This window comes from Neodiprion fabricii, chromosome 7, assembly GCF_021155785.1.
Source record: "Neodiprion fabricii isolate iyNeoFabr1 chromosome 7, iyNeoFabr1.1, whole genome shotgun sequence".
NCBI lineage: Eukaryota > Metazoa > Arthropoda > Insecta > Hymenoptera > Diprionidae > Neodiprion > Neodiprion fabricii.
The window spans coordinates 4743866-4765846 of NC_060245.1; the positions used below are offsets into that span (position 1 = coordinate 4743866).

The 21981-nt window shown below is 34.5% G+C and overlaps 1 protein-coding gene and 1 long non-coding RNA gene across 3 annotated transcripts in view; one reads left to right on the forward strand and one right to left on the reverse strand.

The window, feature by feature from the left end:
* LOC124186967 overlaps nt 1-9835 on the reverse strand; it is a 36289-nt gene extending 26454 nt beyond the window's left edge. Inside the window, exons 1-3 of the long non-coding RNA XR_006871754.1 lie at nt 9707-9835; nt 7918-8092; nt 7632-7845 (exon numbers count right to left, since the gene is read on the reverse strand). This is a non-coding gene — a long non-coding RNA (uncharacterized LOC124186967). The remainder of the gene's footprint in view (nt 1-7631; nt 7846-7917; nt 8093-9706) is intronic.
* Nucleotides 9836-9949: 114 nt separating this feature from the next.
* LOC124186966 lies at nt 9950-12771 on the forward strand. Of its 2 annotated transcripts, none has more exons than XM_046579154.1 (2): nt 9950-10014; nt 11868-12771. In XM_046579154.1, exon 2 carries the CDS (start codon nt 11889-11891, stop codon nt 12741-12743), a length of 855 nt encoding a protein of 284 aa, XP_046435110.1. In that variant the 5' UTR covers nt 9950-10014; nt 11868-11888; the 3' UTR covers nt 12744-12771. The 2 variants fall into 2 exon arrangements, with proteins under 2 accessions (XP_046435110.1, XP_046435111.1); XM_046579155.1 differs by lacking the exon at nt 9950-10014 and adding an exon at nt 10435-10586.
* Nucleotides 12772-21981: the final 9210 nt, after the last annotated feature.

Here is a 21981-nt window from a genome sequence, read left to right on the forward strand (position 1 = left end):
CTTCTTTTTTTACAAAAATATTCCCTGATGTCTAAATATTGAGAAACTTGTTAATGTTTTTCTTGAAATCTGACACCGAGCTATTCTAATTTACCCGTCAAATTTTGGAAATTGTATGCCTCCTTTTGAAAAAATTCCTTTCCCGGCAGAGAGTTGATGAGTTTTTTGAATGGAAAATTAATCCAGGGCGGTGAAAAACATGAGAAAACTGCGGCATCGATTAGTAGCAGATTGAATGAAAAAAAAATAAATAAATAAATAACTCGTGTCTTTAACCTAAAGGGGCGAGATTTTTTTCAGTTTTCTACTGATCGATGCTAGTTTTCCAATTTGTTTATTTATTTTTTTTTTTTTTACCGCTCTAGATTAATTTTCAATCCAAAATACTTATCAACTCTCCGCCAAGAAAGGAATTTTCATCAAATGTCTATTTGACTTTGGCAAAATTTGGCACAAAAATTAGAATAGCTCGTTATTCAATAAAAAAAAAAAACTCAGAATTATTATATATATTATAGAATTATTATATTTGAACCCTCGACAAACATCGTTAATATAAACAATTTTTAAACTGAGGTGAACCGGTGATTAAAATTCTTGTCTGCAGAGTCGGGAGTGTTTATATTTCAGCTTGTTAAAACTGCGTGAGAAATATTCTCGTCGTAATTAACCGGTCCGTTTTACCTGCCGAGGTTAGAAAATTGAGGCAGACCCGTTCGTTCCAAGAGAGAATTATATTTTTGGCACAACGTATTTCACTTTCTCAGATGAATTTTGACGAAAGTCCGCCTATCTCTGTTCGTTTACATAGAGCTTACCGTAATTGTGAAAGTTTTTTTCCTTTTTCTCGCTCATAATTTTCGTTTCAACGATTTTTTTTTCGTAAAAAAATTTGATCTGCCTTGAATCGAGATTGTTTTTCAAACCGTGCTGAAACGATGATCTAAAAATACGATAAATAATCCAGTTCGAAAATTAATGCTCGCTGTTTTTAATTTGCTCAACAGAAAGTATGTTTTTTTTTTTTTTTTTTTTTTTTTAAATTTCATTTTGAAAACAGAAATCTTGGTGTATTTTTAAACATGATATTTCGTTTGTTCAAAGTATTAAGAGTGCTGAATAAAATAAATAATACAAGAAAAAATTAATCCCACAATGGGACAGGTGTCAGAATCATCAAGATGAGGAATGAAATTTTTGAGAAATTTTCGAAATTTTTAGATGGGTTTGAATAATCATAAAAAATTAACGGTTGGAGGGAAAAATCTGAAATAATTCAGGAGTGCTTATTTAAGACCTTAATATTTTATAAAAAAAAAAAATCGTGAATCGAATCGAAAATAGTCAGGGAAAATCATTGGTAGAATTGACATGGAATTCCCCATATACACGTATACATCTCTTTAAAAATATATCCAATCAGTATCGATTCTTCGCCGATGAAAAATACGAGCCGATAATTTTTATCACGAATAAAATGACGTACGGTACGATTTTATTTTCTCGCCCTTCGTTTTCGGTTTCTTCAACACGCCATCTATAATATGCCTAAATAACGTCCTCTACGATTTCTGTTACAGTATAATTAACTACCCTTGAATAAATTTAACGTCTCGTATAACCTGAGCGTTCCTAATTCAATTATCCCATGATTCTCTCTCCGTGTCTCAAATAATCGCCCTCGAACCGTTAAATACGGCATATTATCAACGATACGCAGTTCTTGAATACAATCGTCTATTCGTTGTTCCACCATACAAAAAAATGGGTCAAATTATACGTGCACAATGCGGAGAATTAAGGAACAGGACGATACTTGAATAGACGATCGGTTTTACCATCTATTATATTAGTCAGAACAATAAGAATCGCAATTAAAGTCCATCTTCATCAGCTTGACCGATAAACGACAAATTATATCCAACATCAACGAGTTCAATTCGCACGTTATAAGTTCCGTCTCACATACAATAATACCGCAGGTGGCCAATTGCCATACGGAACGGTATTCAGGTCACTGATCAATCAATCAATCAATCAATCAATCAATCAATTAATAGAATTGCCGAGTTTAGGTCCACGTCAAGTTACGCCAAAACTTAACATTGATCGATAAATTCCGTTCCAAAAGTCACTCTTATTTCTCAATGTTTGATTTTTACTACCATTTGTTACAGTAACTGGAAAAAATTCAGTAAAACAGGTATCGTTAAAAGTTAAGAACTGATCGGTAACCGGAAATAAAAATTTCTCTCAGTGGAGACAGAGGGTAGAAAATATTTCCATAAAAAATTGATGCAGTAAAATGACCAAGTCGAGTCATCGCAATAAATCGAAGCAGTTTATGATAAGACTTGAATACTCGATAACTAATTCTCGCATTTTTTTTTCAGCCCTTTCTTTTTTAACGCAACGTTATTAAGCCGAGGGGGAAAACAACTCGCTGAATCGATGTTTAAATCGGTTTGTAAATCGATCACAATTCACCTGAATTAAGGATAACATTGAGTGCAAAAAGCCAATTTTCCTTTTCTCCTTATTAATATTATGTGTATATATAATAGATTTGATGCTTTTAAAACGAAATATAGTAATAAAAAATATGTACCACGTATACTTTTCGTCTAATGTTTTTCTTTTTCTTATTCTTTTATTTATTTTTTTTTATAAAACCATATTTTTGCTTACAAATGACAATCAAACGCTAAATGTGTGAATAAATAAATGAATGCTAAATAACCGAGTTAATGAGAATTTAGCAAAATTATTCGAAATGAACTGAGAAATAACCGAATCGTGGAAAAATTGACTCAAGTCGATTTTAGAATTAGTTTGGATAGGCGTTAGAATTATCTGTTTACGGTGAAAAGATATAAAAAAAATTAATTTAAATGAATAGGAAATACGAAAGAATGAATTGAAGTGAATTGCGTTGTTTTAAAAAAATTTTTATCCGGATTAAAAAATAAAAAAGAAAAGAAATGATATCGAAATAAAAAGAATCGAGTTGAATTACAAATTGAATTAATTCAAATTGTATTCAATTCGAAAAAAAATTTTCTCCTACTTAGAAATATCGTGTATATTTTCCCCCTCGCTTTAAGCGGTGAGTTTACTCGGAGTTGGAACGAAGATTTGATCTTTGTCAGATACGGACGATAATAATAATAACAATAATAATAATAACAATAATAATCAGTGTCGGTTGATCCCGTACATTCATTCGCCTATAGAAGCGAGGCGCATCTTCGGTTAGAATTATTTGACATGTTCCTGACATATTTATGCATATATCAACGTGTGTCTCGTGCATATTACGAATTTTGGGCCTCAAGTTTGAAAAATATTCCAAACATCGCTTCCTAGCCACTCCAGTCCCGGAATAATAATGAGTTGAACCCGTTATGGGTCTCTACAGCATTGCATTACACGCCGAGAGAGAGACGCGCATATATAATTACATATGTATTACATACGTACCATACATAAATATTACAGGGTGAGACGCGTAAGGTATCTTCCGAGATTCTATCTCTCGAATGATTCAAAGTTCGTCTTGCGAAACAATCTCTGTAACCCAAAATCGATGGTACGTATACTGGGATTCGATGGCATCGATTTTTCTTAAATTTTATATATATTAGACTGGTTGAAAAAAATCGACAATATATTTTTTCTTCGAAATCCCCTCTGAAATAATTAAGAATTTCGTAGCTCACAAACCAATAAACAAATCCGAATGACTCGTACAGATTTTTAGAGGAAATTGAACACTATACAAAAAGTATCTCTTGTCATTTTTTGATAAATCGACTTATTCCAAAGTTATTCAAGCTCAAAGTTCAATTTATAGTAAACTCAACTATTTTTTTTCTTAGCCAATGGAAAAATGTTAAAACTTGTTACTGAATATTACGAAATTTTTCTTAAAAATTCTATAGTTTGTGATTTTCTATGAGGAAGGAAGTCAGTTGACAATTTTATAATTTTTAAAGCTCTAGTTTTCAATGACAAATAACCTTACTGAAATCAATTCTACTTTTAACGGTAAATTCCTTTTCAAAAATTTTAGTTTAAAATTTATACACATTTGACAAGTTGAATAAAAAAAAAAAAAAAAATGGAAAAAATTCAGCGTACTGTTTCAGAGTTGGGAAAATTGCAGAAAAAAATTTTGAACAAAGTAAAAAATTTTGAGGTTCGGACGTTGGTTAAGTCAGCATGGAATTCCCCATACATATTATACAGAAAGTTACAGCTAATAACTTGTAACTCTCTGCGTTAAACTTGAGCAAACTTTTTCCTGACAATCAGCCGTGAAAGTGACTAATTATAATCGAGATAAAATTAGTTGATCTTCAATGAAATTTTCATCATTTTAAAGAAGAGTTTCACTGGAATTCCGCGACTTTAACGCAGCAGGAAATCATCTTCGTTAAGCGGAAGTGTCGCTTCTGCATGGGAGGAGGATAATTATAGCTCGGAATCAGTTTCGCCGATTCTCCGGAGGCAGGAAGTAGGTACCGATACCCTCAACTTGCTAAGGAAGTCATTTAACACCTCGAAGATAGCAGAAATTACTACCTTCAATTTGGATTTTACACCGTCACGGAGAGTCTAATCGTTAGATTAATAACAATTAGTGTCTGTACGAATAATCAAGAATCAGAATGATTAAATTTTGAAATTCGTGATTCCTGAGCTAGTTGAAATACTTGAAACATTGTGATCAGCTTTGAGATTCGACGAGGAATATATGTTTGCAAAAAAAAAAAAAAAAAAAATTCAGCTCAGCTTTTTTTATACTGTATTTTATAAATTTTTACTGACTGAAACCGGGTCAAATACTAAAAAAAATCTCGTGTTATTTAATTTTTAAATTTCTAATGGCAAGCGACACCTTTTAAAATTGAGCTAAAAAAATTTTTCCCAACGGGAGAATTTTTTTCTTAATAAATAGGTACTTTTAAGACCATAAATTCATTAGGTTAGTTTCTTTGGCTCACCCCAATGTATAATCAATTTATACAAACAAAGATTTAAATAACATACTACTGCCAAGTATACGTCTGTTAATTCACAATAAAAAGCATGGTTGAAACTTGAACCTTAGCTTCCACATCCCTCTGGAATTACACTGCTGCTACACTGGGGTCAGAACGACCTTAAATTTATCCAACTAAAATAATGATTATTAAGTAAAAATTAAAAACAAAATAATTCATACATTGACAATTATTCAAAAAAAAAAAAGAAAAAAAATTAAATTAGTACGTGAAACTTGGCAGTCCTCTTTCAAAGTATAATAATACTTGTACGAAGCGAATTCTGTCCTTAGATAGAATTTGATTTATTCCAGAAGGTATTTTCATACAAAACACCCGCCAAGTTCCACTTGCTAATTTTATTTTCTGTATTTTCATCAATATGAGAGTTATTTTGTTTGTTATTCATATTTAATGATCATCTGTAGTTGTATAAATTTAGGGTCGATCTGACCTCAGTGTGGCAGCCGTGTGATTCTAGAGAGATGTGGAAGCTAAGGGTCAAGTTTCCATCGTGCTTTTATTGTGAATTAACAGTCACGTACTTGGCAGTAATAATATTTGATTTTTTTTTTTTTTTTTTTTTTTTTTTTGTATGAAGTGATTCTATGCATAAATTTTTTATCAGAGAAAGTATTTTCGTGAGTAATAACAATTTGCGAAAAGTTTTTGCACCAGAGGTGCTTTTTGGGGGGGATTTCACTACTTTTTGTACAAATTTATTTGTTACTCGTCCTTAGTCTTACGAATAAACTACTTTTGGTAGACATTGATACCTTTGAAATGAAAAAAATTCTATTGTAACATATTTTGATGAGGTATCATCGCACCGTTTAATTGGTTCGAAGGTGCTATTAATTGTCGAACCAAGTTTACCCGATTACCTGAGCATAAACTTAGACTTTGCAAGATCACTAGCTCTGCGTCCAGCCTTATCGAGAGCTTCGCTGTTCATTAAACCAATTAAAAGTAGTCTAATAATTATGACTAAATTGTATATTTTCACTCGGTTCTAGGCCCACGACTATGAAACACACGAACATCACTTTCTCTCGTTATATTAGACGAATCAAATCAGTGTTCAAAAGATGACATTAGCACCGCGACCAGTTATGTTGTTTACATTGTATCGAAACAATTTATTTTCTTGAAATATGCAAGTTTGTGCTAAGATTCGTATCGCTAACTTTGCTTGTTCGAAGCTTTACTTGCCTTGCATCCCGAAAGATCAATTACGATAGGCAAGATATACTTTGTTAGTTCGACTTTATCTACCTGACTACGTTCAATGCACCAAGCACTCAGTGCTACGTACATCGCTTCATATACTCGAAGTTTTTAACGATCGAGCTTATTCACAGAGTTTCAAGCCACCCAAGTTTTCCTAATTATTGAAACATTTATCATGGAATCTGGATATCAACACCGAGTTGAGTTTTTTTTATTAATGTTTATCAATCGGAATTCCAAGTGAATCTTATTTCTGAATCAGGCACTATGAAATAAAAAATTTAGTTAGCCACTTAACTTGGATCAGCTTTTTGCATTGAAATCTCTCACTTTTCATTATAACGAATTGAAGAATAAGTATTCGTACTCGAACAGTATTACTAGAAACACAAACATTTTTCTACGCAGATACGTAAGGCTGTGGGTGTTAAAAATAGTCATACGAGAGGAATGAATCTCTATAATAGTCTTCCCGATGATTTAAAAACACTATCTAGTGTGAAACATGGGAAATCCAAATTGAAAAACTGGTTATTATCAAACAGTTGTTAAAAAATTTCTAGCCTTGTATTGTGTAAGAAATCTATATGGTTATATCGCTTCAAAATTTGACGTTTCTGTTATTAAATTGTATGTTAGCTTTGTTAAGGATGTTTCGGCATAATAAAATTGAACCGAACTGTTTTCCTTAGCAAGTAAGCTAGCTGTGTAGCATCCCAATCCTACGTACAAGTACTTTTATATCGCTGTAGGGTTTACTGGTACGTACCTTCTATCGCAGTATACTACGTAAGCAAGGGGAATCAATAAGTAAATAATAAACGTTACATAACGCAAGACTTGTTCGTTGAAAGCAAACCAACATCAAGAGTAAACATGTTAGAATTATCTTCAATCTTGTGAACTTTTACTAGAAAGCGACCAAGATTTAATTACATGTAAATCGACGCACATGAAACTTTGCAGTTAAATTGGTATCGCTATAAGTTTGCCTAGAGACTTGACTTCAACTTCTAAATGTGTAAAAGTATCAAAGATTCCTAGAGCGATATCATAAACCACTTTTGATGCACATTAAAGTTGTATGAATAAATCTGGCGGGCAGATTCCACGACGATGGTAAAAGAGGCGACGCGCTTTGAAATCATCAACAGTTAACAAGTGATTTCATGGTACTTTCCAATATTAAACAATAATTTGCATTGTATAACACAAAAATTTCGTTCACCTATGATCATAAATGAATGAACAGAAACCAAACAAGAACAGACCTTAGACTAGCTCGCATGGAGTACAACACAATCGACTTCACGAGGTAATAAGGCGAAAAAAGTAGACACCAAAAACAGCAAATACCTGTACGGCAGCTGATTTGTTGTACAGAACGGCTGACATCGTTTGCATCATGTGTGGCGCAGTTGACGAATAGTTTACGAAAAGCATCGTTCAACGAGAGCCCAGTTTTCTGTATATTCCAACCCTTGCCAGTATCAGCCGACTCCTGTAGGTGATGGATCTACGCTTCTTCGTCAAAGCCACATCAGAGTGGCAATAGCATGCTTGCGTGCGCCTGTCAAACATGATACTAAATTGACAGTACTTAACACATATTTCACGTCAAAACGTATTGCTTTGTTCATACCGATTCCTGCGACACACTCGTAACATTCTGCAGTTTTGATCGACTCTTGACATTTGTCCGCCATCGATGTTGACGTCGATGTTACGACGTCCGATTTGCTACACACTTTGTACCCTGGATTGATCTTTGTTCCACAGTGCATGCCAAGCTCAGCGAAGTACTTTCTCGTGCGAACCTAATTATACAGAAGGTATACCCGTCAAGTTATATACGTTGAAAATGTAGATGCTCATTGGTGTTAATAAGTAAATAATTTCTGTAAACTCTCCCGGGCATGAAGAACTACATAGAAAATGACACGGTTAACGAAGCTGACAGCAATTGTCGTTCGTTGTGAGGTTATAATGAATTTTCAGAAACTTGACGTAAAATATTGAAAATTTTGATCAATCACACACATCTGTGAAAGATAATCCAGAATTTATCGACCAAATATCATAAACTTAGATCAACGCGACTTACTAATTCAACCAACATGTTGTGATTTACCTGTCGGCGTTACTGATTCGCGTCTTTTAGCTTTCGGCGGATTCTTCGTTTGTTTTTTTGAAAAACTTTGCCTCTGTACTCACACCAATTTTTGGCAGACTGTTTGAGGTTGCTTTTTGGAAACTAATAACGGTTATAATTTCGCGAAAACACCATTTATACGAAGATACGAAGAATAATTACACAAAGACTTCGATCGCGTGTAAACAACCAACGTGACTTGGTGGCGAGGAATGGGGGGGAGGGGGGACTCGAAATATGTAACGCCGATCAGATTTGAATTCTGTCCCCAACAAGCCTGTTCGAAAGACTTTACAACACTGGCTCTAATATTCTCTCCGTCCGCTGATTCGCATCGCATTTCACGCAGCTCACGGATTGTTTACGAAATATAATCGTATACCGCATAATATGAATCCTACAGAGCCTCGATCTGTGTCGATTACTTTTGAGAATCAATTTATTGGCTGGTAATTAAGGACATTTTGTATCGATTCTCTTTACTCGAGATCGATTCGAAGCAACTTCACGCCTATGCAGCATGAAAGGCCTGAAAAACTGGTAGTGTTGATACCAAATGATATTTCGAAAAGGGACAAGCCTGCGCTTTATAATCTACATTTCGGACAGATTGCTATGGTTCATTGAGAGAAATTTTTAGTTCCAGTTACCGCTCGGTGAAAAAAAGAAAATGAAATTTTTCTCAGCGTTGATGATGACGTTTTAGCAGCTTCGTTAATTTCTCGATTATCGATGGAATATATTTTGAGGTGTTCTGCACGTCATTTCTCGAATCTTCCAAGAATATAAAAAATACTTCTATCTTGTTGGGATCTATCTTTTGTCCTAAAATCGATTCACTCGAAGAGATCGTGCATCGTACCGTTCAAGCGTATGTCACGTATCTAGTCTTAAAACCAGGTATGAAAATCGACGAAAGTTCGAGATCAAACTGACGATTTCGTCGATGTTGGCAATATATTAGAAATGGTATATTTCGGCTCCCCGTGCACGGATCGTATTGATATATGGCTTTACTGAAAGCTCTTAAAATCCAGAAACTCGCCAAGCTTGCCAGATGTAGAAATTCATCTCGAGAGGGGAGAAATATGTGATAATAATATTTCCTCGGGTAGGCCAAAGGCTTTCCTCATGGTAAAAGATAGTGCCACAACTTCACGCGCGATCTTGATAAAACTTTCAATACGGTGTAGGAAGTTCGATACAGAAATTTTTAACAGTATATTTATCATTTTTTCCAAAGGCATGATAAATTAATCAAATCGAATTAAATACTCACCCTCAAATACAGGAAACGGCTGTCAGCCCGACATCTTGTATTCTCCAGTGACCACTTGCCGTCGGATCCGCGCGACGATTGGCACGCTTGTTTCCTAATTCGTTGTGCGATCCGTCAACAATTATCGTTCGTCATCAGTTCGTCACCTGAGCCTCACTTCACTGCGTTCGATGAGTGCTACCACCGACTCAGTAATTGTGAGATAATGCGGCTCGTTTGAATCATCGTTGTAACTTTGGTATCAACTTCAGGATTATTCGAAGATCAAATCGAAGCCCTGTTAATTCAAGTATTATCTTCGAATCAAGGCAAGTTCTTCACATATTTCCGCACGATCTGTTTTCGCGTCCATCCCATCTTGTTTTCGTCGGCTTAAATTCGACCCCTCGCCACGCGATTTTCACTTTTCACACAATCTAGCTTCACTTTGCCGCATCAAATTTACCTGTTGAATAATAAACCGATAAACGTTTGTTTTTTATATTCATTTGAATATATCAAGAACGAATGAACGTTATCAAAACATTATGCGTCGTCTTTTTCTTATACAATTATTACATTAATTTATATTTCAACTAAATAAAAATCACTTTAAAAAATTATTAAATTAATCATTAATTATGTAGTGCGAATCGAGTATATCTAGTTCTATAATTCATTTGGATATTGTATTTTTACCGTCCAAATCGTACTTGGATAATTGTTTTTCTTTTTTCTTTTCTTTTGCTTAACCGTAGAGGACGTCGTCTGTTATTTAGACGGTTAAAGTACACCGAACCAAGCTAATTCCGTCGCACAACAACTTTGCCAGAGTTTACTATGTTTATATGGTTTGAATAAGAAATTTCAACAGCGAGCACCAAAATCAAATTTGCCGGGTGTAAGTGTGAATTGATTTTTTGATTCTGAAAATTCTACTACTCATATTATAATTTTACAGATCATGTTTTAAAAAATTCCACCAGAGATTTGTCATACAAATTTTTGTTCAAATACTTTATCAACAACATATATTGACATCGTTATTATTTAAAACGAATTTTATTATCATCTTAGTTATGATTAAGTTTTGCAGATTTCAATCTCTGCGCGAGGTATTCCAATAATTAATTTCCCACTTTGTACAAATATTACATAAAAAATTGCTTTCAAGAAAATTTAGAATTCTAAAGATCAGTTGTGATATTAATATTTTGAGTCAATTCCGAAGTGGATCGATTTTCGATTCTTACGTATTATAGAGTATAATGTATTATTATAGGTGTGCAAAAACCGACTGTATGGCTAGAAACATAAACACTTTCGTTACGTCTGGTTAAAATCGGGGAGAAAATGTGTAAACACTGCGGGATACAACGAAGCACAAACGTATTTAACGGCGATATAACGAATATTCTTAGCTCTGTGGTGAAATTACTCGATATTCGCATTATAGAGATGAATTATACCGACTCGATTCTGTAGATTATAATTTAAAACTCGTAAGCGTTTCTAAAAGTTCATCGTTCATTTTTTTTTTTCGATTCTTTAATTATTATTCAACAATTATTCTTAGTAGTGATCAGTATTGCGCGTTCATTTTCAAGACTTTAACTCGCTCCAATCACACTGAGAAAAATTTCATTTGACGCAGTAACTAGAAAAATTGAGTAAAACAGGTAACGTTAAAAAAAACAGTTTGAATATTGTTGGAATTACAAAAAACGAGGTACGCCTAACCATTTTGCGATATCGTCGATCCTTTTTTGGTCATTGCAACGCAAAATCAGTTTCTGAGGTTTACTCTACTTTTTCAGTTAAACAAGGCTTTACCGTCAATTTATTCTTGCACGAGCGTTAAATTTTCGCGACAGTTGCAAGAAAATCTAGCAACAGCGATCGTAATGAGAAAGAATAGCAACGGATACTGGACTTTCCGGTAACAGCTAGAAAACTAATTTTCATTTTCTACTTAGAACTATATTTTTCGACTGTGTTAAAAAATGAAAATAGTCGAGGACTGAGCGGTAACTGGAACTAAAAATTTCTCTTAGTGTGTTTAAACGATTCATCGATAAGTTTTGGGCATTATTATTGTTAAAATTTAATTTTCTCATCACTTATTCTTAAACGATAGATTTTTCTAGTGACCATAAAAAAGGAAATTCCCCTTGTTTTCCAGATCTATAAGCAACGGGCAACCATGAAGGGTGAGGGCAAGGAAATGGACCCGGCAGCGAGAGAATCGAGAAACGGTGACATCTGGGCAGCGTTGCAGGAAGTGGTGCGAGACAATCCAAGATTCTGGTTGTACTTCAGTTCGGTGATGATCCAGGTCCGAGAAGCGGTTTTGGAACGAGCAGCGGCCGGTTCACCACGCGACTTTTTTCCCGGCTACCCAAAGTACCGAGACGTAGCGAGCCAGACGGAAACGATTTCCGTACGCGATGTCGGCACCCAAACCGAAATAGCCGACGAGAACTGTCAAGACGATAATAAGATACCCGCCATCTGGTGCAATTTGACCGAATTAACCGAGTCCCCGCTGTCCCCGAACGATGTGCAAATGGACGACAAAATGGCGGCGCAAGAGAGCAACAAAATGGCGTCAGGGCTGGCGGAAGACGACGAAATGGCGTCGCGAGAGGAAAACAAAATGGCCGCGCAAAGGAACGAGCAAACGGCGTCCGAGGCTGAATCAGGAACGGCGGAAAATGAAATCGCGGCTGCACCGTCGGAGAATAATGACAAGGAGGGTGCAAAACAGGCGTCTGGGGAAGCTGCGGTGAAAATAATGCCGTTAATGGAGGTGAAAACGTCGGGAAGTATTTCAAAAGAGAAAAATAAAACTCATCCTCGGCCAAAGTATCACCACCTAATCTGCATCCGGTGCGGAAAACACGGATATGAAACGGACAAGTGTCCCAATTGCTCGACGAATTCGTTCAACGAACATCAAAAACCGTCGGCTCCTCAACGACGACGTTCCAGAAATCGCCACAGGATGCGCGATCCTTACCAAAATTCGTTCGACTATTCTCGATACATGCATTATTGAGGGTTGACTTTTCATCGAAACCAAATATATATATTATAATCTACTACCGAAATATTACAGTTGTCGTTTGAGTCGACATGTTATACCTAGATTACGAAATTCGGTTTCGGCAATGTGATTGAAAATTCTTTTCAATTTAACGTTTCGAAATGCAAAAAGAATATATATCAAGGCAAAGGCCTTCTTACGTGTTATAACGTTGCAGCCACTGCAATGACACGCGTTTTAGGTTAGGTACGAATGGCGCTCGTCAGAGCGTGAATCAAGCTTTGGAAAAGAATAATCGAAAACGTTTGAAAAATTAGGTTATCCACTGTAAAAGCAATATATCGATAATTTGAGAAAAGGTTCTGTAAACATAATTAGAATTGGATAAAAATAATTAAGCTGTCGCTTTTTTTATACGATTTTAACGATGGTCGAATTGTTCTGTTCGTCGTAAACGATACGCCAGAGATTGCTTGAGAAAAATCTGCAAACAATTTTACCGTCAAAGTGGGTTAGAATAGATTTGTGCAAATAAGGTACAAGAAAATTTTCTTCGACAATTACATTTTCACCGTATAAAAACACCATAATGTACGTGATCAAAAGCAGTGAAGATTAATCATTTCGAACGTTCTAATCACAAAACCTTGTCTAAAATTGTCGTTATCTTGGCTGGCGTTATTAATTTCCTAAGATATCAATTTTACCGCACTCATTTTTATCGCACAATTCAATTTCATTCACTACCGCTGGGTTTTTTTTTTTTTTTTTATTCATTCTATTGTTCCGAATTCTGACTGTCAGACTGTAGAGAGTCCCACTAATTCTAAATTTCTTACCGACTAATTGTAAGAAGCATATTGTGACTTGTGATAATCGAATTAAACCGCAATCCAAGCACAAGATATTACATGCTCAATGTAGCAATTAATTATTGAACCATAGAGCACAATTATCCCTCAAACTGTATTATACCCATATCCATATTTTCTCATATAAAACATGTCACTGTCTAGATATATCAAAGTAAACGATATCTATTTTTCAAAGTAAAATTTAATACGTATACGTTACATGTACGTACTAGATATGCAATAAACATGTGTTCGGAAAACTCTATTTGTTTACATTTTTTATAGATACTGAATTACGTCCTTTATGGATACTTCGAATATCTCGAATATCATCAGATTTAATGAATCTGCACTAAAATTATCAAGACTAATTTAATCGTGACAATGAAAAAAGAAGTTTCGAAGAAGCTGTGACGTAAAACGAAAAAAAGTTATTATTGTTATTATTATCATTATGGTAAAAAATCGTATCCCAGGATTGAGTCCGCATCTAAATTATATGTGAATAGGTACTTTCAGATACAGCATAGTGAAATAATTGCACAGAGGTAATTATTTTTCATTTCTGCTCGAAATAGGAAATAATTAAAGTCTTACAGACCATTTATTTATGGCGAATAACGTTAACCTTGATATTCTTGACCTTTTCCCAGATACTCGAGAATTTCCCGTTCAATATGTACAGAGTATAAGTATATAGGGCATTCTCGTAGCGTAGTCTAAGTAACTCCGATTCTCGTATCGTTGCAGCTCGAAAAAGAAAAAGGAAAAATAAAGATCGAAAAAAAAAAAACACACGCAATTTAAGAGCACTTTAGGAATTCCGGCAGGGTTTTTACACAGATTCTGAAGTAGAAATTTATCGTTGGCAATAATTTCGATTTTGGTACCCACCTCTCCAACTCTCTTTTCCTATTCACTTTCATTCGTTTCCACTCGATTAGGCCCGCGTAATTATTACTTCACTTCTCTTTGTCGATATATTCCCGAGCTTTCTATAGGACATAGAAAGTATAGGATGGATGTGTATGTATAATGTAGAGACAGGCACTAATGGTCCGGGCGAATATCGTCGTCTCGTCTTTGAGTGAAAAAAAAAAAAAAATAAAGGAAGACAATAAAAATGAACGGGAGAGGAATTTCTCTTACGTTTTGGCTTTCGTTCAAGTTTTAGCACAATTGACGAGACACGAGCAGCGACAGTTGGCAACTATTGTTTTCAGGTACACTGAGAAAAATTTCATTTGTTACAGTAGCTAGAAAAATTGAGTAAAACAGGTGTCGTTAAAAAAAAAAACTGTTTCAATATTGTTGGAATTACGAAAAACGAGGTAAGCGTAAACATTTTGCGCTATCGTCGATCCTTTTTTGGTTATTGCAACGCAAAATCAGTTTCCGAGGTTTACTCTATTTTTTTAGTTAATCGAGGCTTTAACGTCAATTTATTCTTGCACGAGCGTTAAATTTTCGCAACGGTTGCAAGAAAATCTAGCAACAGTGATCGTAATGAGAGCTAGAAAACTAATTTTCATTTTCTACCTAGAACTATATTTTTCGATCGTGATAAAAAATAAAAATAGTTAAGGACCGAGCGGTAACCGGAACTAAAAATTTCTCTCCGTGTATCCGCGAAAAAAAAAAATCCGACGATTTTTGTGACATTTTATTTTACAATCTCGATGTAATCGCTATATTAAGAAGAAAGTAATCGAAAACAAGCTTTTTACCGAAAGATTTGATTAGAAATTTTTTGTACGACTTGAATTGTCGACGCGGTAAGAATCGAGTCTGAAAGAAAAGCTTGAACGTTGAAACTTAAACTGTTAATAAATAACTGAACAAAAGTTATTAGAATTTTATGATTTCTCTACTTTTAATACCTGCATTCGAATGAATGTAATTTTGTCTGTTTGAAATCTAACATATCAACGTCATATTCCTCTGTAAAAGGGTAAAATTTACACTCTGGCTTCCGAGCACATCGTTATGTACAATATACATTATATAAGAAATGCAAGATACGAGGTAAATATTTTCCTCGCAGCTAATTTGAATTCCTGAAATGGCGAGTGGCCGATAAAACGAAACGATATTGGGGCGAGAGAAACGTCTTTTAATGAAAATTAATTAAATTCCATAAAAAGAAAGATCCTGAAATATGTCGTCACGTAATATAAGAGCAATTCGCGCATCACCAAGTACCAAGAAAGGGGTCCAACGATATCGATGACTCCTTTTGGATACTATATTTTTGCACAAAAGGTCGGCTGTACAAATGTAGAAGGTGGCATTCGTACGTGTGCTGTTTTTTTTTTGATTGCTTTTGAAAAATCTTATCACGAATATGTCGACTGAATTCAATTTTTTTTTTCTCTCACTCTCGAGTCACTGCGATAAAAAGTTAAAGTGATACAGTTGAAAGAAAAAATTGAATCAACGCCTTTGTTGGTATTTTTGTTTTTTTTTTAGTTTACAGTTCGTCCCTTTTTCATCGTGAGAAATAATAGAAAATTTTATAAATCGTCAGAAATCACCTGGTCAAAGTAAAATAATATGTGAAGTGATTTCTCGCAATCACTCTATAAAATCGTAAGTAATCGTGAAACATTGTAATCCTTGTGTGACTTTTTGCTCAGTTTGAAACACGCTTTGAAATTTTGATAGGACAAAACTGACGATGCAAAATTTCATTCGTTATGAAAATACGACGTCGGTTTTACAAATTTTTCATTTATAACGATAAAAAATTTCAATCGCAGCATTGAATTCCGTTTTGAAAATGTTTCCAGCAAGTTTTTGGCCAAAATCAACGTGCCGTTCGAATCTGCGTGCATCTGGCACGTCAAATAGATTACACGCTCGCACAAGAATGCATTTCAAGTGCTTTCATTCGCACATTTCGTCCACTCGACGGGAATCCCGAGTACACTAGCTGTTTCATTTCTTGGTGGTGAATTGCAGAGAGACGGTAAAAGAAAATGTTTGCTTTACTAATCACTTGAGCTGAGAGAGTTGAGCGTCCGCTTTGCAGAAGCCTGGCGCGATACCAAGGCCAACAAAATTTCCTAAAAGCTTCTCGGAAGAATTTTTTCAAACTTTTCGCTTGTATATCAAGTACCTGTAGAAAGAAAATGAGAGTGAAACGGAACCTCGGAGTGATGACTTCATCGATTCTTCATACCTAAAACATTCTCGCTTCAAAGTTTGTACATGCGGTACGTATAACCGTGCGCGGAGAAACTTTTAACATAATTCACTCGGTGCTGCTGTATTGAACACAGATGGAGAGAAATTTTTATTTCCGGTTACCGCTCGGTTCTTAAATATTTTTCTTAAATTTATTTTATATAATTCCAACAATATTCAAACAGTTTTTTTAACGAAATTTTTCTCAGTGCAGACTCAGCGAGCCAATCTAGGTTCGTTCCGCTGTTTCGTGTTCGAAAGAAATTTTACAATTAGTCGATTTAACGAATTTCGTAGACTAAAAACTTCGTGTCTAAATCAAAGTACGCTTTATTTCTCTCCGTTTTGACTTTCTGTGTTTCATTGAGTAACAGGATCTTAATTCGCTTGATCAAGCTAGAAATTTCCCGGCCGTGAATAACGTCTTCTCGTTATTACACAGAGTGGCGACTAATGTTCGAAAACTGAATTCCCGATTTTCTTCAAAGTGTCAATTTCTCGAAAATTGTTTCCCTAGAAAATTCTCCAAAAACGTCCAACAGATTACATTCTACAAAAATCCAAAAACTTCGTCGTCCGTCGTATTTCACGTAAAAAACTAAAAACATGTACTCGATATCCATAAAAAATACTTTAATGAAATCATTTTTATAATCCCCACTGCAAAGACTCGGTATAAAGTAGCGATCGATCGCTTACTACAGACTGAAAATATTTTATCGGTTTTTTTTTTTTTTTTTTTAATATTACAAATAATTTATTACTCGTCTAAATCGCAGTCATATCGATCGTCAGAAATTAAATCACGGATTTGTATTATATATATATAAATTTCTTTTTTTTTTGACAAGTATAACGGTGTGCAGTATATGAAAGAGTACGAAAGCGAACAATTTGGCAAAGACTGAATAAATAAACGCGTTACTCGCTAAAACAAACACACAATATAAGATTGTATTACCTTCTACGTTTATTTTTATTCGACAGAGAAAAGTATACATATAAATCGATAAAACATTTTTTTTTTTTTTATCACCATCCCGAGAGAATACCAGCGTTGTTTTACAACCATATTTTGAAGACGAAGTTCGTCTGCGGAGAATTCGACACGCGGAAGGCGTGTCGCAGTTTAGCTCGAGCGAGAAATTCGCGTGTAAAAATGTTGAAAATAGTTTTTCCGCGGTTAAATCTGTTCGCCGGTATATATATATATATATATATATACAACGTTCTTTTGTGAAAAGTTCCACGAGGTTGTGATAAACCGTCGACATATCTCAGGCTCGTCAAAATCCGAGCCAAGTTATAAATATATCACGTCACCATCACCTGCGGTTACCGAAACGCGTTAGTCGGTATTTAATCAAGACGCCGGCCTTTTGCGAATTGGCTACTTTTCAAGAAAAGAAAAAAAAAAAAAAAAAACACAGAAACGGACGAAAAAGATAAAAAAAAAAAAAAAAAAAATTCACCGCGTCGTTGGGGAGTAAAGTTTTTCTATTATTTTTTTTTCTTTCATTAAATCATCACCTTTGTTAGTATCCTTTTGAAACATCGTCTCGTTTCAACAAATTTCTTTCGCTAAAACATCGTGGAACAAGCTTTACGTAAAACGATTTTTCACACCGGAGATCTAACAGGTGTTTTCTTTCCGTCCAGTTTTCTGTGCTAAAAACAAACGGAAATCCGTTAGCAGAAACGGAGCTTTCAATATTCTATTTTTTACCAAAATATATTTTCTTTAAAGCGTTATATTTGTTGCTCTACTAGCCCAGATAGATTTACCAACTTGAGGAAACAATTATTGAACGCTTGTACAATAAGCGGAATAAAGTAAACTAAAAATTGCTTCGTACGATTGAGTCATTTGTTCAAATTTAGATTTCATTGATAAAAGTTGTATGTTTGATTTACAGCGAATGAAAAACGTTCTGTTTAATTTAATCTGTGACGATGCTTCGTTGCCAGATTGAATTGTCTTTGTCTTTTCACGAACAGTGATAAAATCGAGCGTAAGCAAGTAAGGACATTTCAGAAAATCATAGCGAATGTTTAGGATATTAGGAAAAATTATTGGAAAACTTGGAAATCGTGAGGAATTCATGGGAAATCTTAGAAATCGTGAGAAAAATTTGGAAAATTGTCAATAATCACAGGAAATCTTGGAAATCGTGGGAAAAATTTGGAAAATTTTGAGTAATCGCGGGAAATTTTAGAAATCATGAGAAAACGTAGGAAATAGTAGAAATCGTGAGAAATCATAGGAAATCTTCGACATCGTGAGAAATCACCTAGTCGAATAAAAATTATTTCCGTTTATAAAATTGAGTCGTCTTTATGTCTATACAGACAGTGAAAAAAATAGAGCGTAAACAATTAAGGAGATTGAAAGTTAATTTGTTAGTAAAAAAAAAAGAAGAAAAAAAATCATCTCGCATAATTTAATTTCATCGAGATATCGAGATCTGCGGAAAGTTACGATTTTAGAACAGTGAAAAAAGTTCGGAAAAGCGGTGGCGACAAAATATTCAGGAAACGGATATTTTTGGCCTTTATGTGCAATAATGTAAAAAGTTCTTGACGCAGAGCGAACCCCTTAGGGGATTCCGAACTTTACACAACACTGCTTCATAAGAATCGGAGAAAGGATCTTCATTTCGTTCCATAAATTTCTACATAGTAAACTGGTAGATAAAACACGAGGCTATCGTTTTACTGCCATATCTGTATAAGACGAAACGACCGTAAATTTTATCCCAACTTTACAAGAAAATATTAGCCGTACGTAATTCTGATCTGGGAAAAGGATGATAACGACGACTTGATTAATCGTATGTGAAAATTTTTTCACGACTTATCAAGCGATCTGTTTTTTTTGTTCTTTCAGATCTTCGTCCGTTACGAAAACTCGAATACGATTTCAAACCCTGCCGGTGGAAAATTATTTTGACAGATAGAATAGAATTTTCAATAGAATTTTTAAATGTTCTACAAACTCTGATGAGATCTATATGTGATAAAAAAAAAAAAAAGAAAAGAAATTCAAACACCGATCGTTGTTTGTTTCATGGATTCTAGTTATTTTCATTCAATTCTAACACTTTTAGATATTTAATAAAAATGTCATCACCAAGCAGAATTACACCAAAATTTAAATTAAGTAGCTATTTTTTTTTTTTTCAATTCCTCGAAACTTATTTGGAAATATCTATCATTGTTTTACCGAAAAATCGCTAGTACATTCTCATCATTTATCAAAATTTTTCAAAAAATATGCCAATCTCGAGTTCTGCAAAAATTTTACGATAAATTTCGATATCTTGATAAGAACACTGAAAAAGTTGAAGAAAAAAAACTTTTTCTCAAATTTTTACTCATCGGTTTAAGCCGATTGAAACGAATTTTTGATAGCTACAACCGTTAATCTAATAAGGCACAAATTTATCGTTTAAAAATTTTATCTAACCGTGATAAACGAACTGCATATTTTTTTTTTTTTCAATTCAATCGAGTAATGCTTTACGAAAATACAACAAACAATAAACATTTTAGTTTAAGAAGTACGTAAGGCACTTTGATAATTATTATTTATCGTCGTATTATATTATTATTATCATTAATAGCAATGCTTTGATCAAATTCATTTCAATCTCGACTTTTGCAATCTCACCTTTGAACCTTCATTCAATATTCCTTTTGGGCACGTGACTTTAGCAAGATTTAGATAATAAGAATAGGATTTCAGGTAAGTACTCCAAAGGTACAAAACGTCGGACCGTGTACGAAAATAAAATCAGCGAAACTCGAGGCTTTGCGAGTCGCTCAAATGCGATTCGCACAAAAATCGTTGAAATGGGATGAAAACAGGCTTTTTTCATGCTTCACGGGGCGACCGTAATTGCCAGAAATCTACATTCCTGTGAATATCCATCGGCGAAAAATAACGATCGAAAATACGTGGTGGAACTATAAATTTTCCGTGCAACCTTTACGTTACGTAAACGGAAACCTTTAGCTTTGATGGTTTCGGGTATATGACACGTAAAAAACGTTCGCTCCTGCCCAACGAGTGACGCGAATATAAATCCGGATGATTTCCCGGTACAATACTTGAATTTTTAAAACTTGGTTCAAGTCCGACCGATTGTCGCAAAATTGAGTGAAATAATCATTACAACGAGAGAAATTTTTCATCACAATTCCGACTTTTTGAATATCTCGTACACTTTTCGCCAATTTCATTCGAAACGTGAATTTTAATGAAAACATCTTGAATCTTCAACTTCGACGATCGGATTTGACGTTCAGAAGTCGGTTGAAAATATTCTTCTCAGCGGAAATCGTGCGAGATAATTATTCAAAAAACGCACCAACTAAGTATCGAATTACTGAACACCAAAATCCGATCGCCAGAGTTAAAAATTTCAATTATTCTCGTTGCAACGACTGGGTGAATTAAATTCACTCGAGGTTCAGCGGCTTGGCATTTAAATAGTCGACACACCAGACGCATAGCAATAGAAACATTGTCTAGACCGGAAGTATTTCGTTAGGTAGAGAGCAATAATTGTCAGAGTCCTTGCAGGTCGGGGGTGGATACAGGCTTAAAACGCCTGTTGTGCGGTTGACTGGTGCGGTAATTTGAATGGCGGAATTTAATTTAACATCCCTTCCTTCCCCGTATTAAATGTGTTTCAATGAATTTCTTTTCACCTTTACAAAACAACCTCAGCACGCGAAATAACTTCTCTGTAAGTATATAATCAGAATATGTAAAAGTTCAAAGGTGATCGGGATCGGTGTTTCAATTTTGAAAAAGTCAATCGAGTGAATTTCGATGATTAAGAACCGTCAACTAACCCTTTTAGTCGCTATGGCGGTTTTTGTTTTTTTTATTTTTGTCATTTTGTTTTTATATTCCATGGAAAAGCCTGATTTTTTTACGCATTTTACAGATCGAATAGATACTTAAACTTTGGGATAGTTGGAATTTTTTGCGAATCCATAATTGTTTGTAAATGTTTATAAATAAGCACATGCAAAAAAAAAAAAAAAAGGAACACGCATTTTCGAGATAAGATTTTTTTTTCAGCCGTTACATTATCAAAATACAATACATTGGGGTAGTTTTTACCCTGATTAAGTGCGCATATGGACAGTATTGGGGGTCTAAAAACAATTATTCATACAGATATCATTGAAGAAAACTG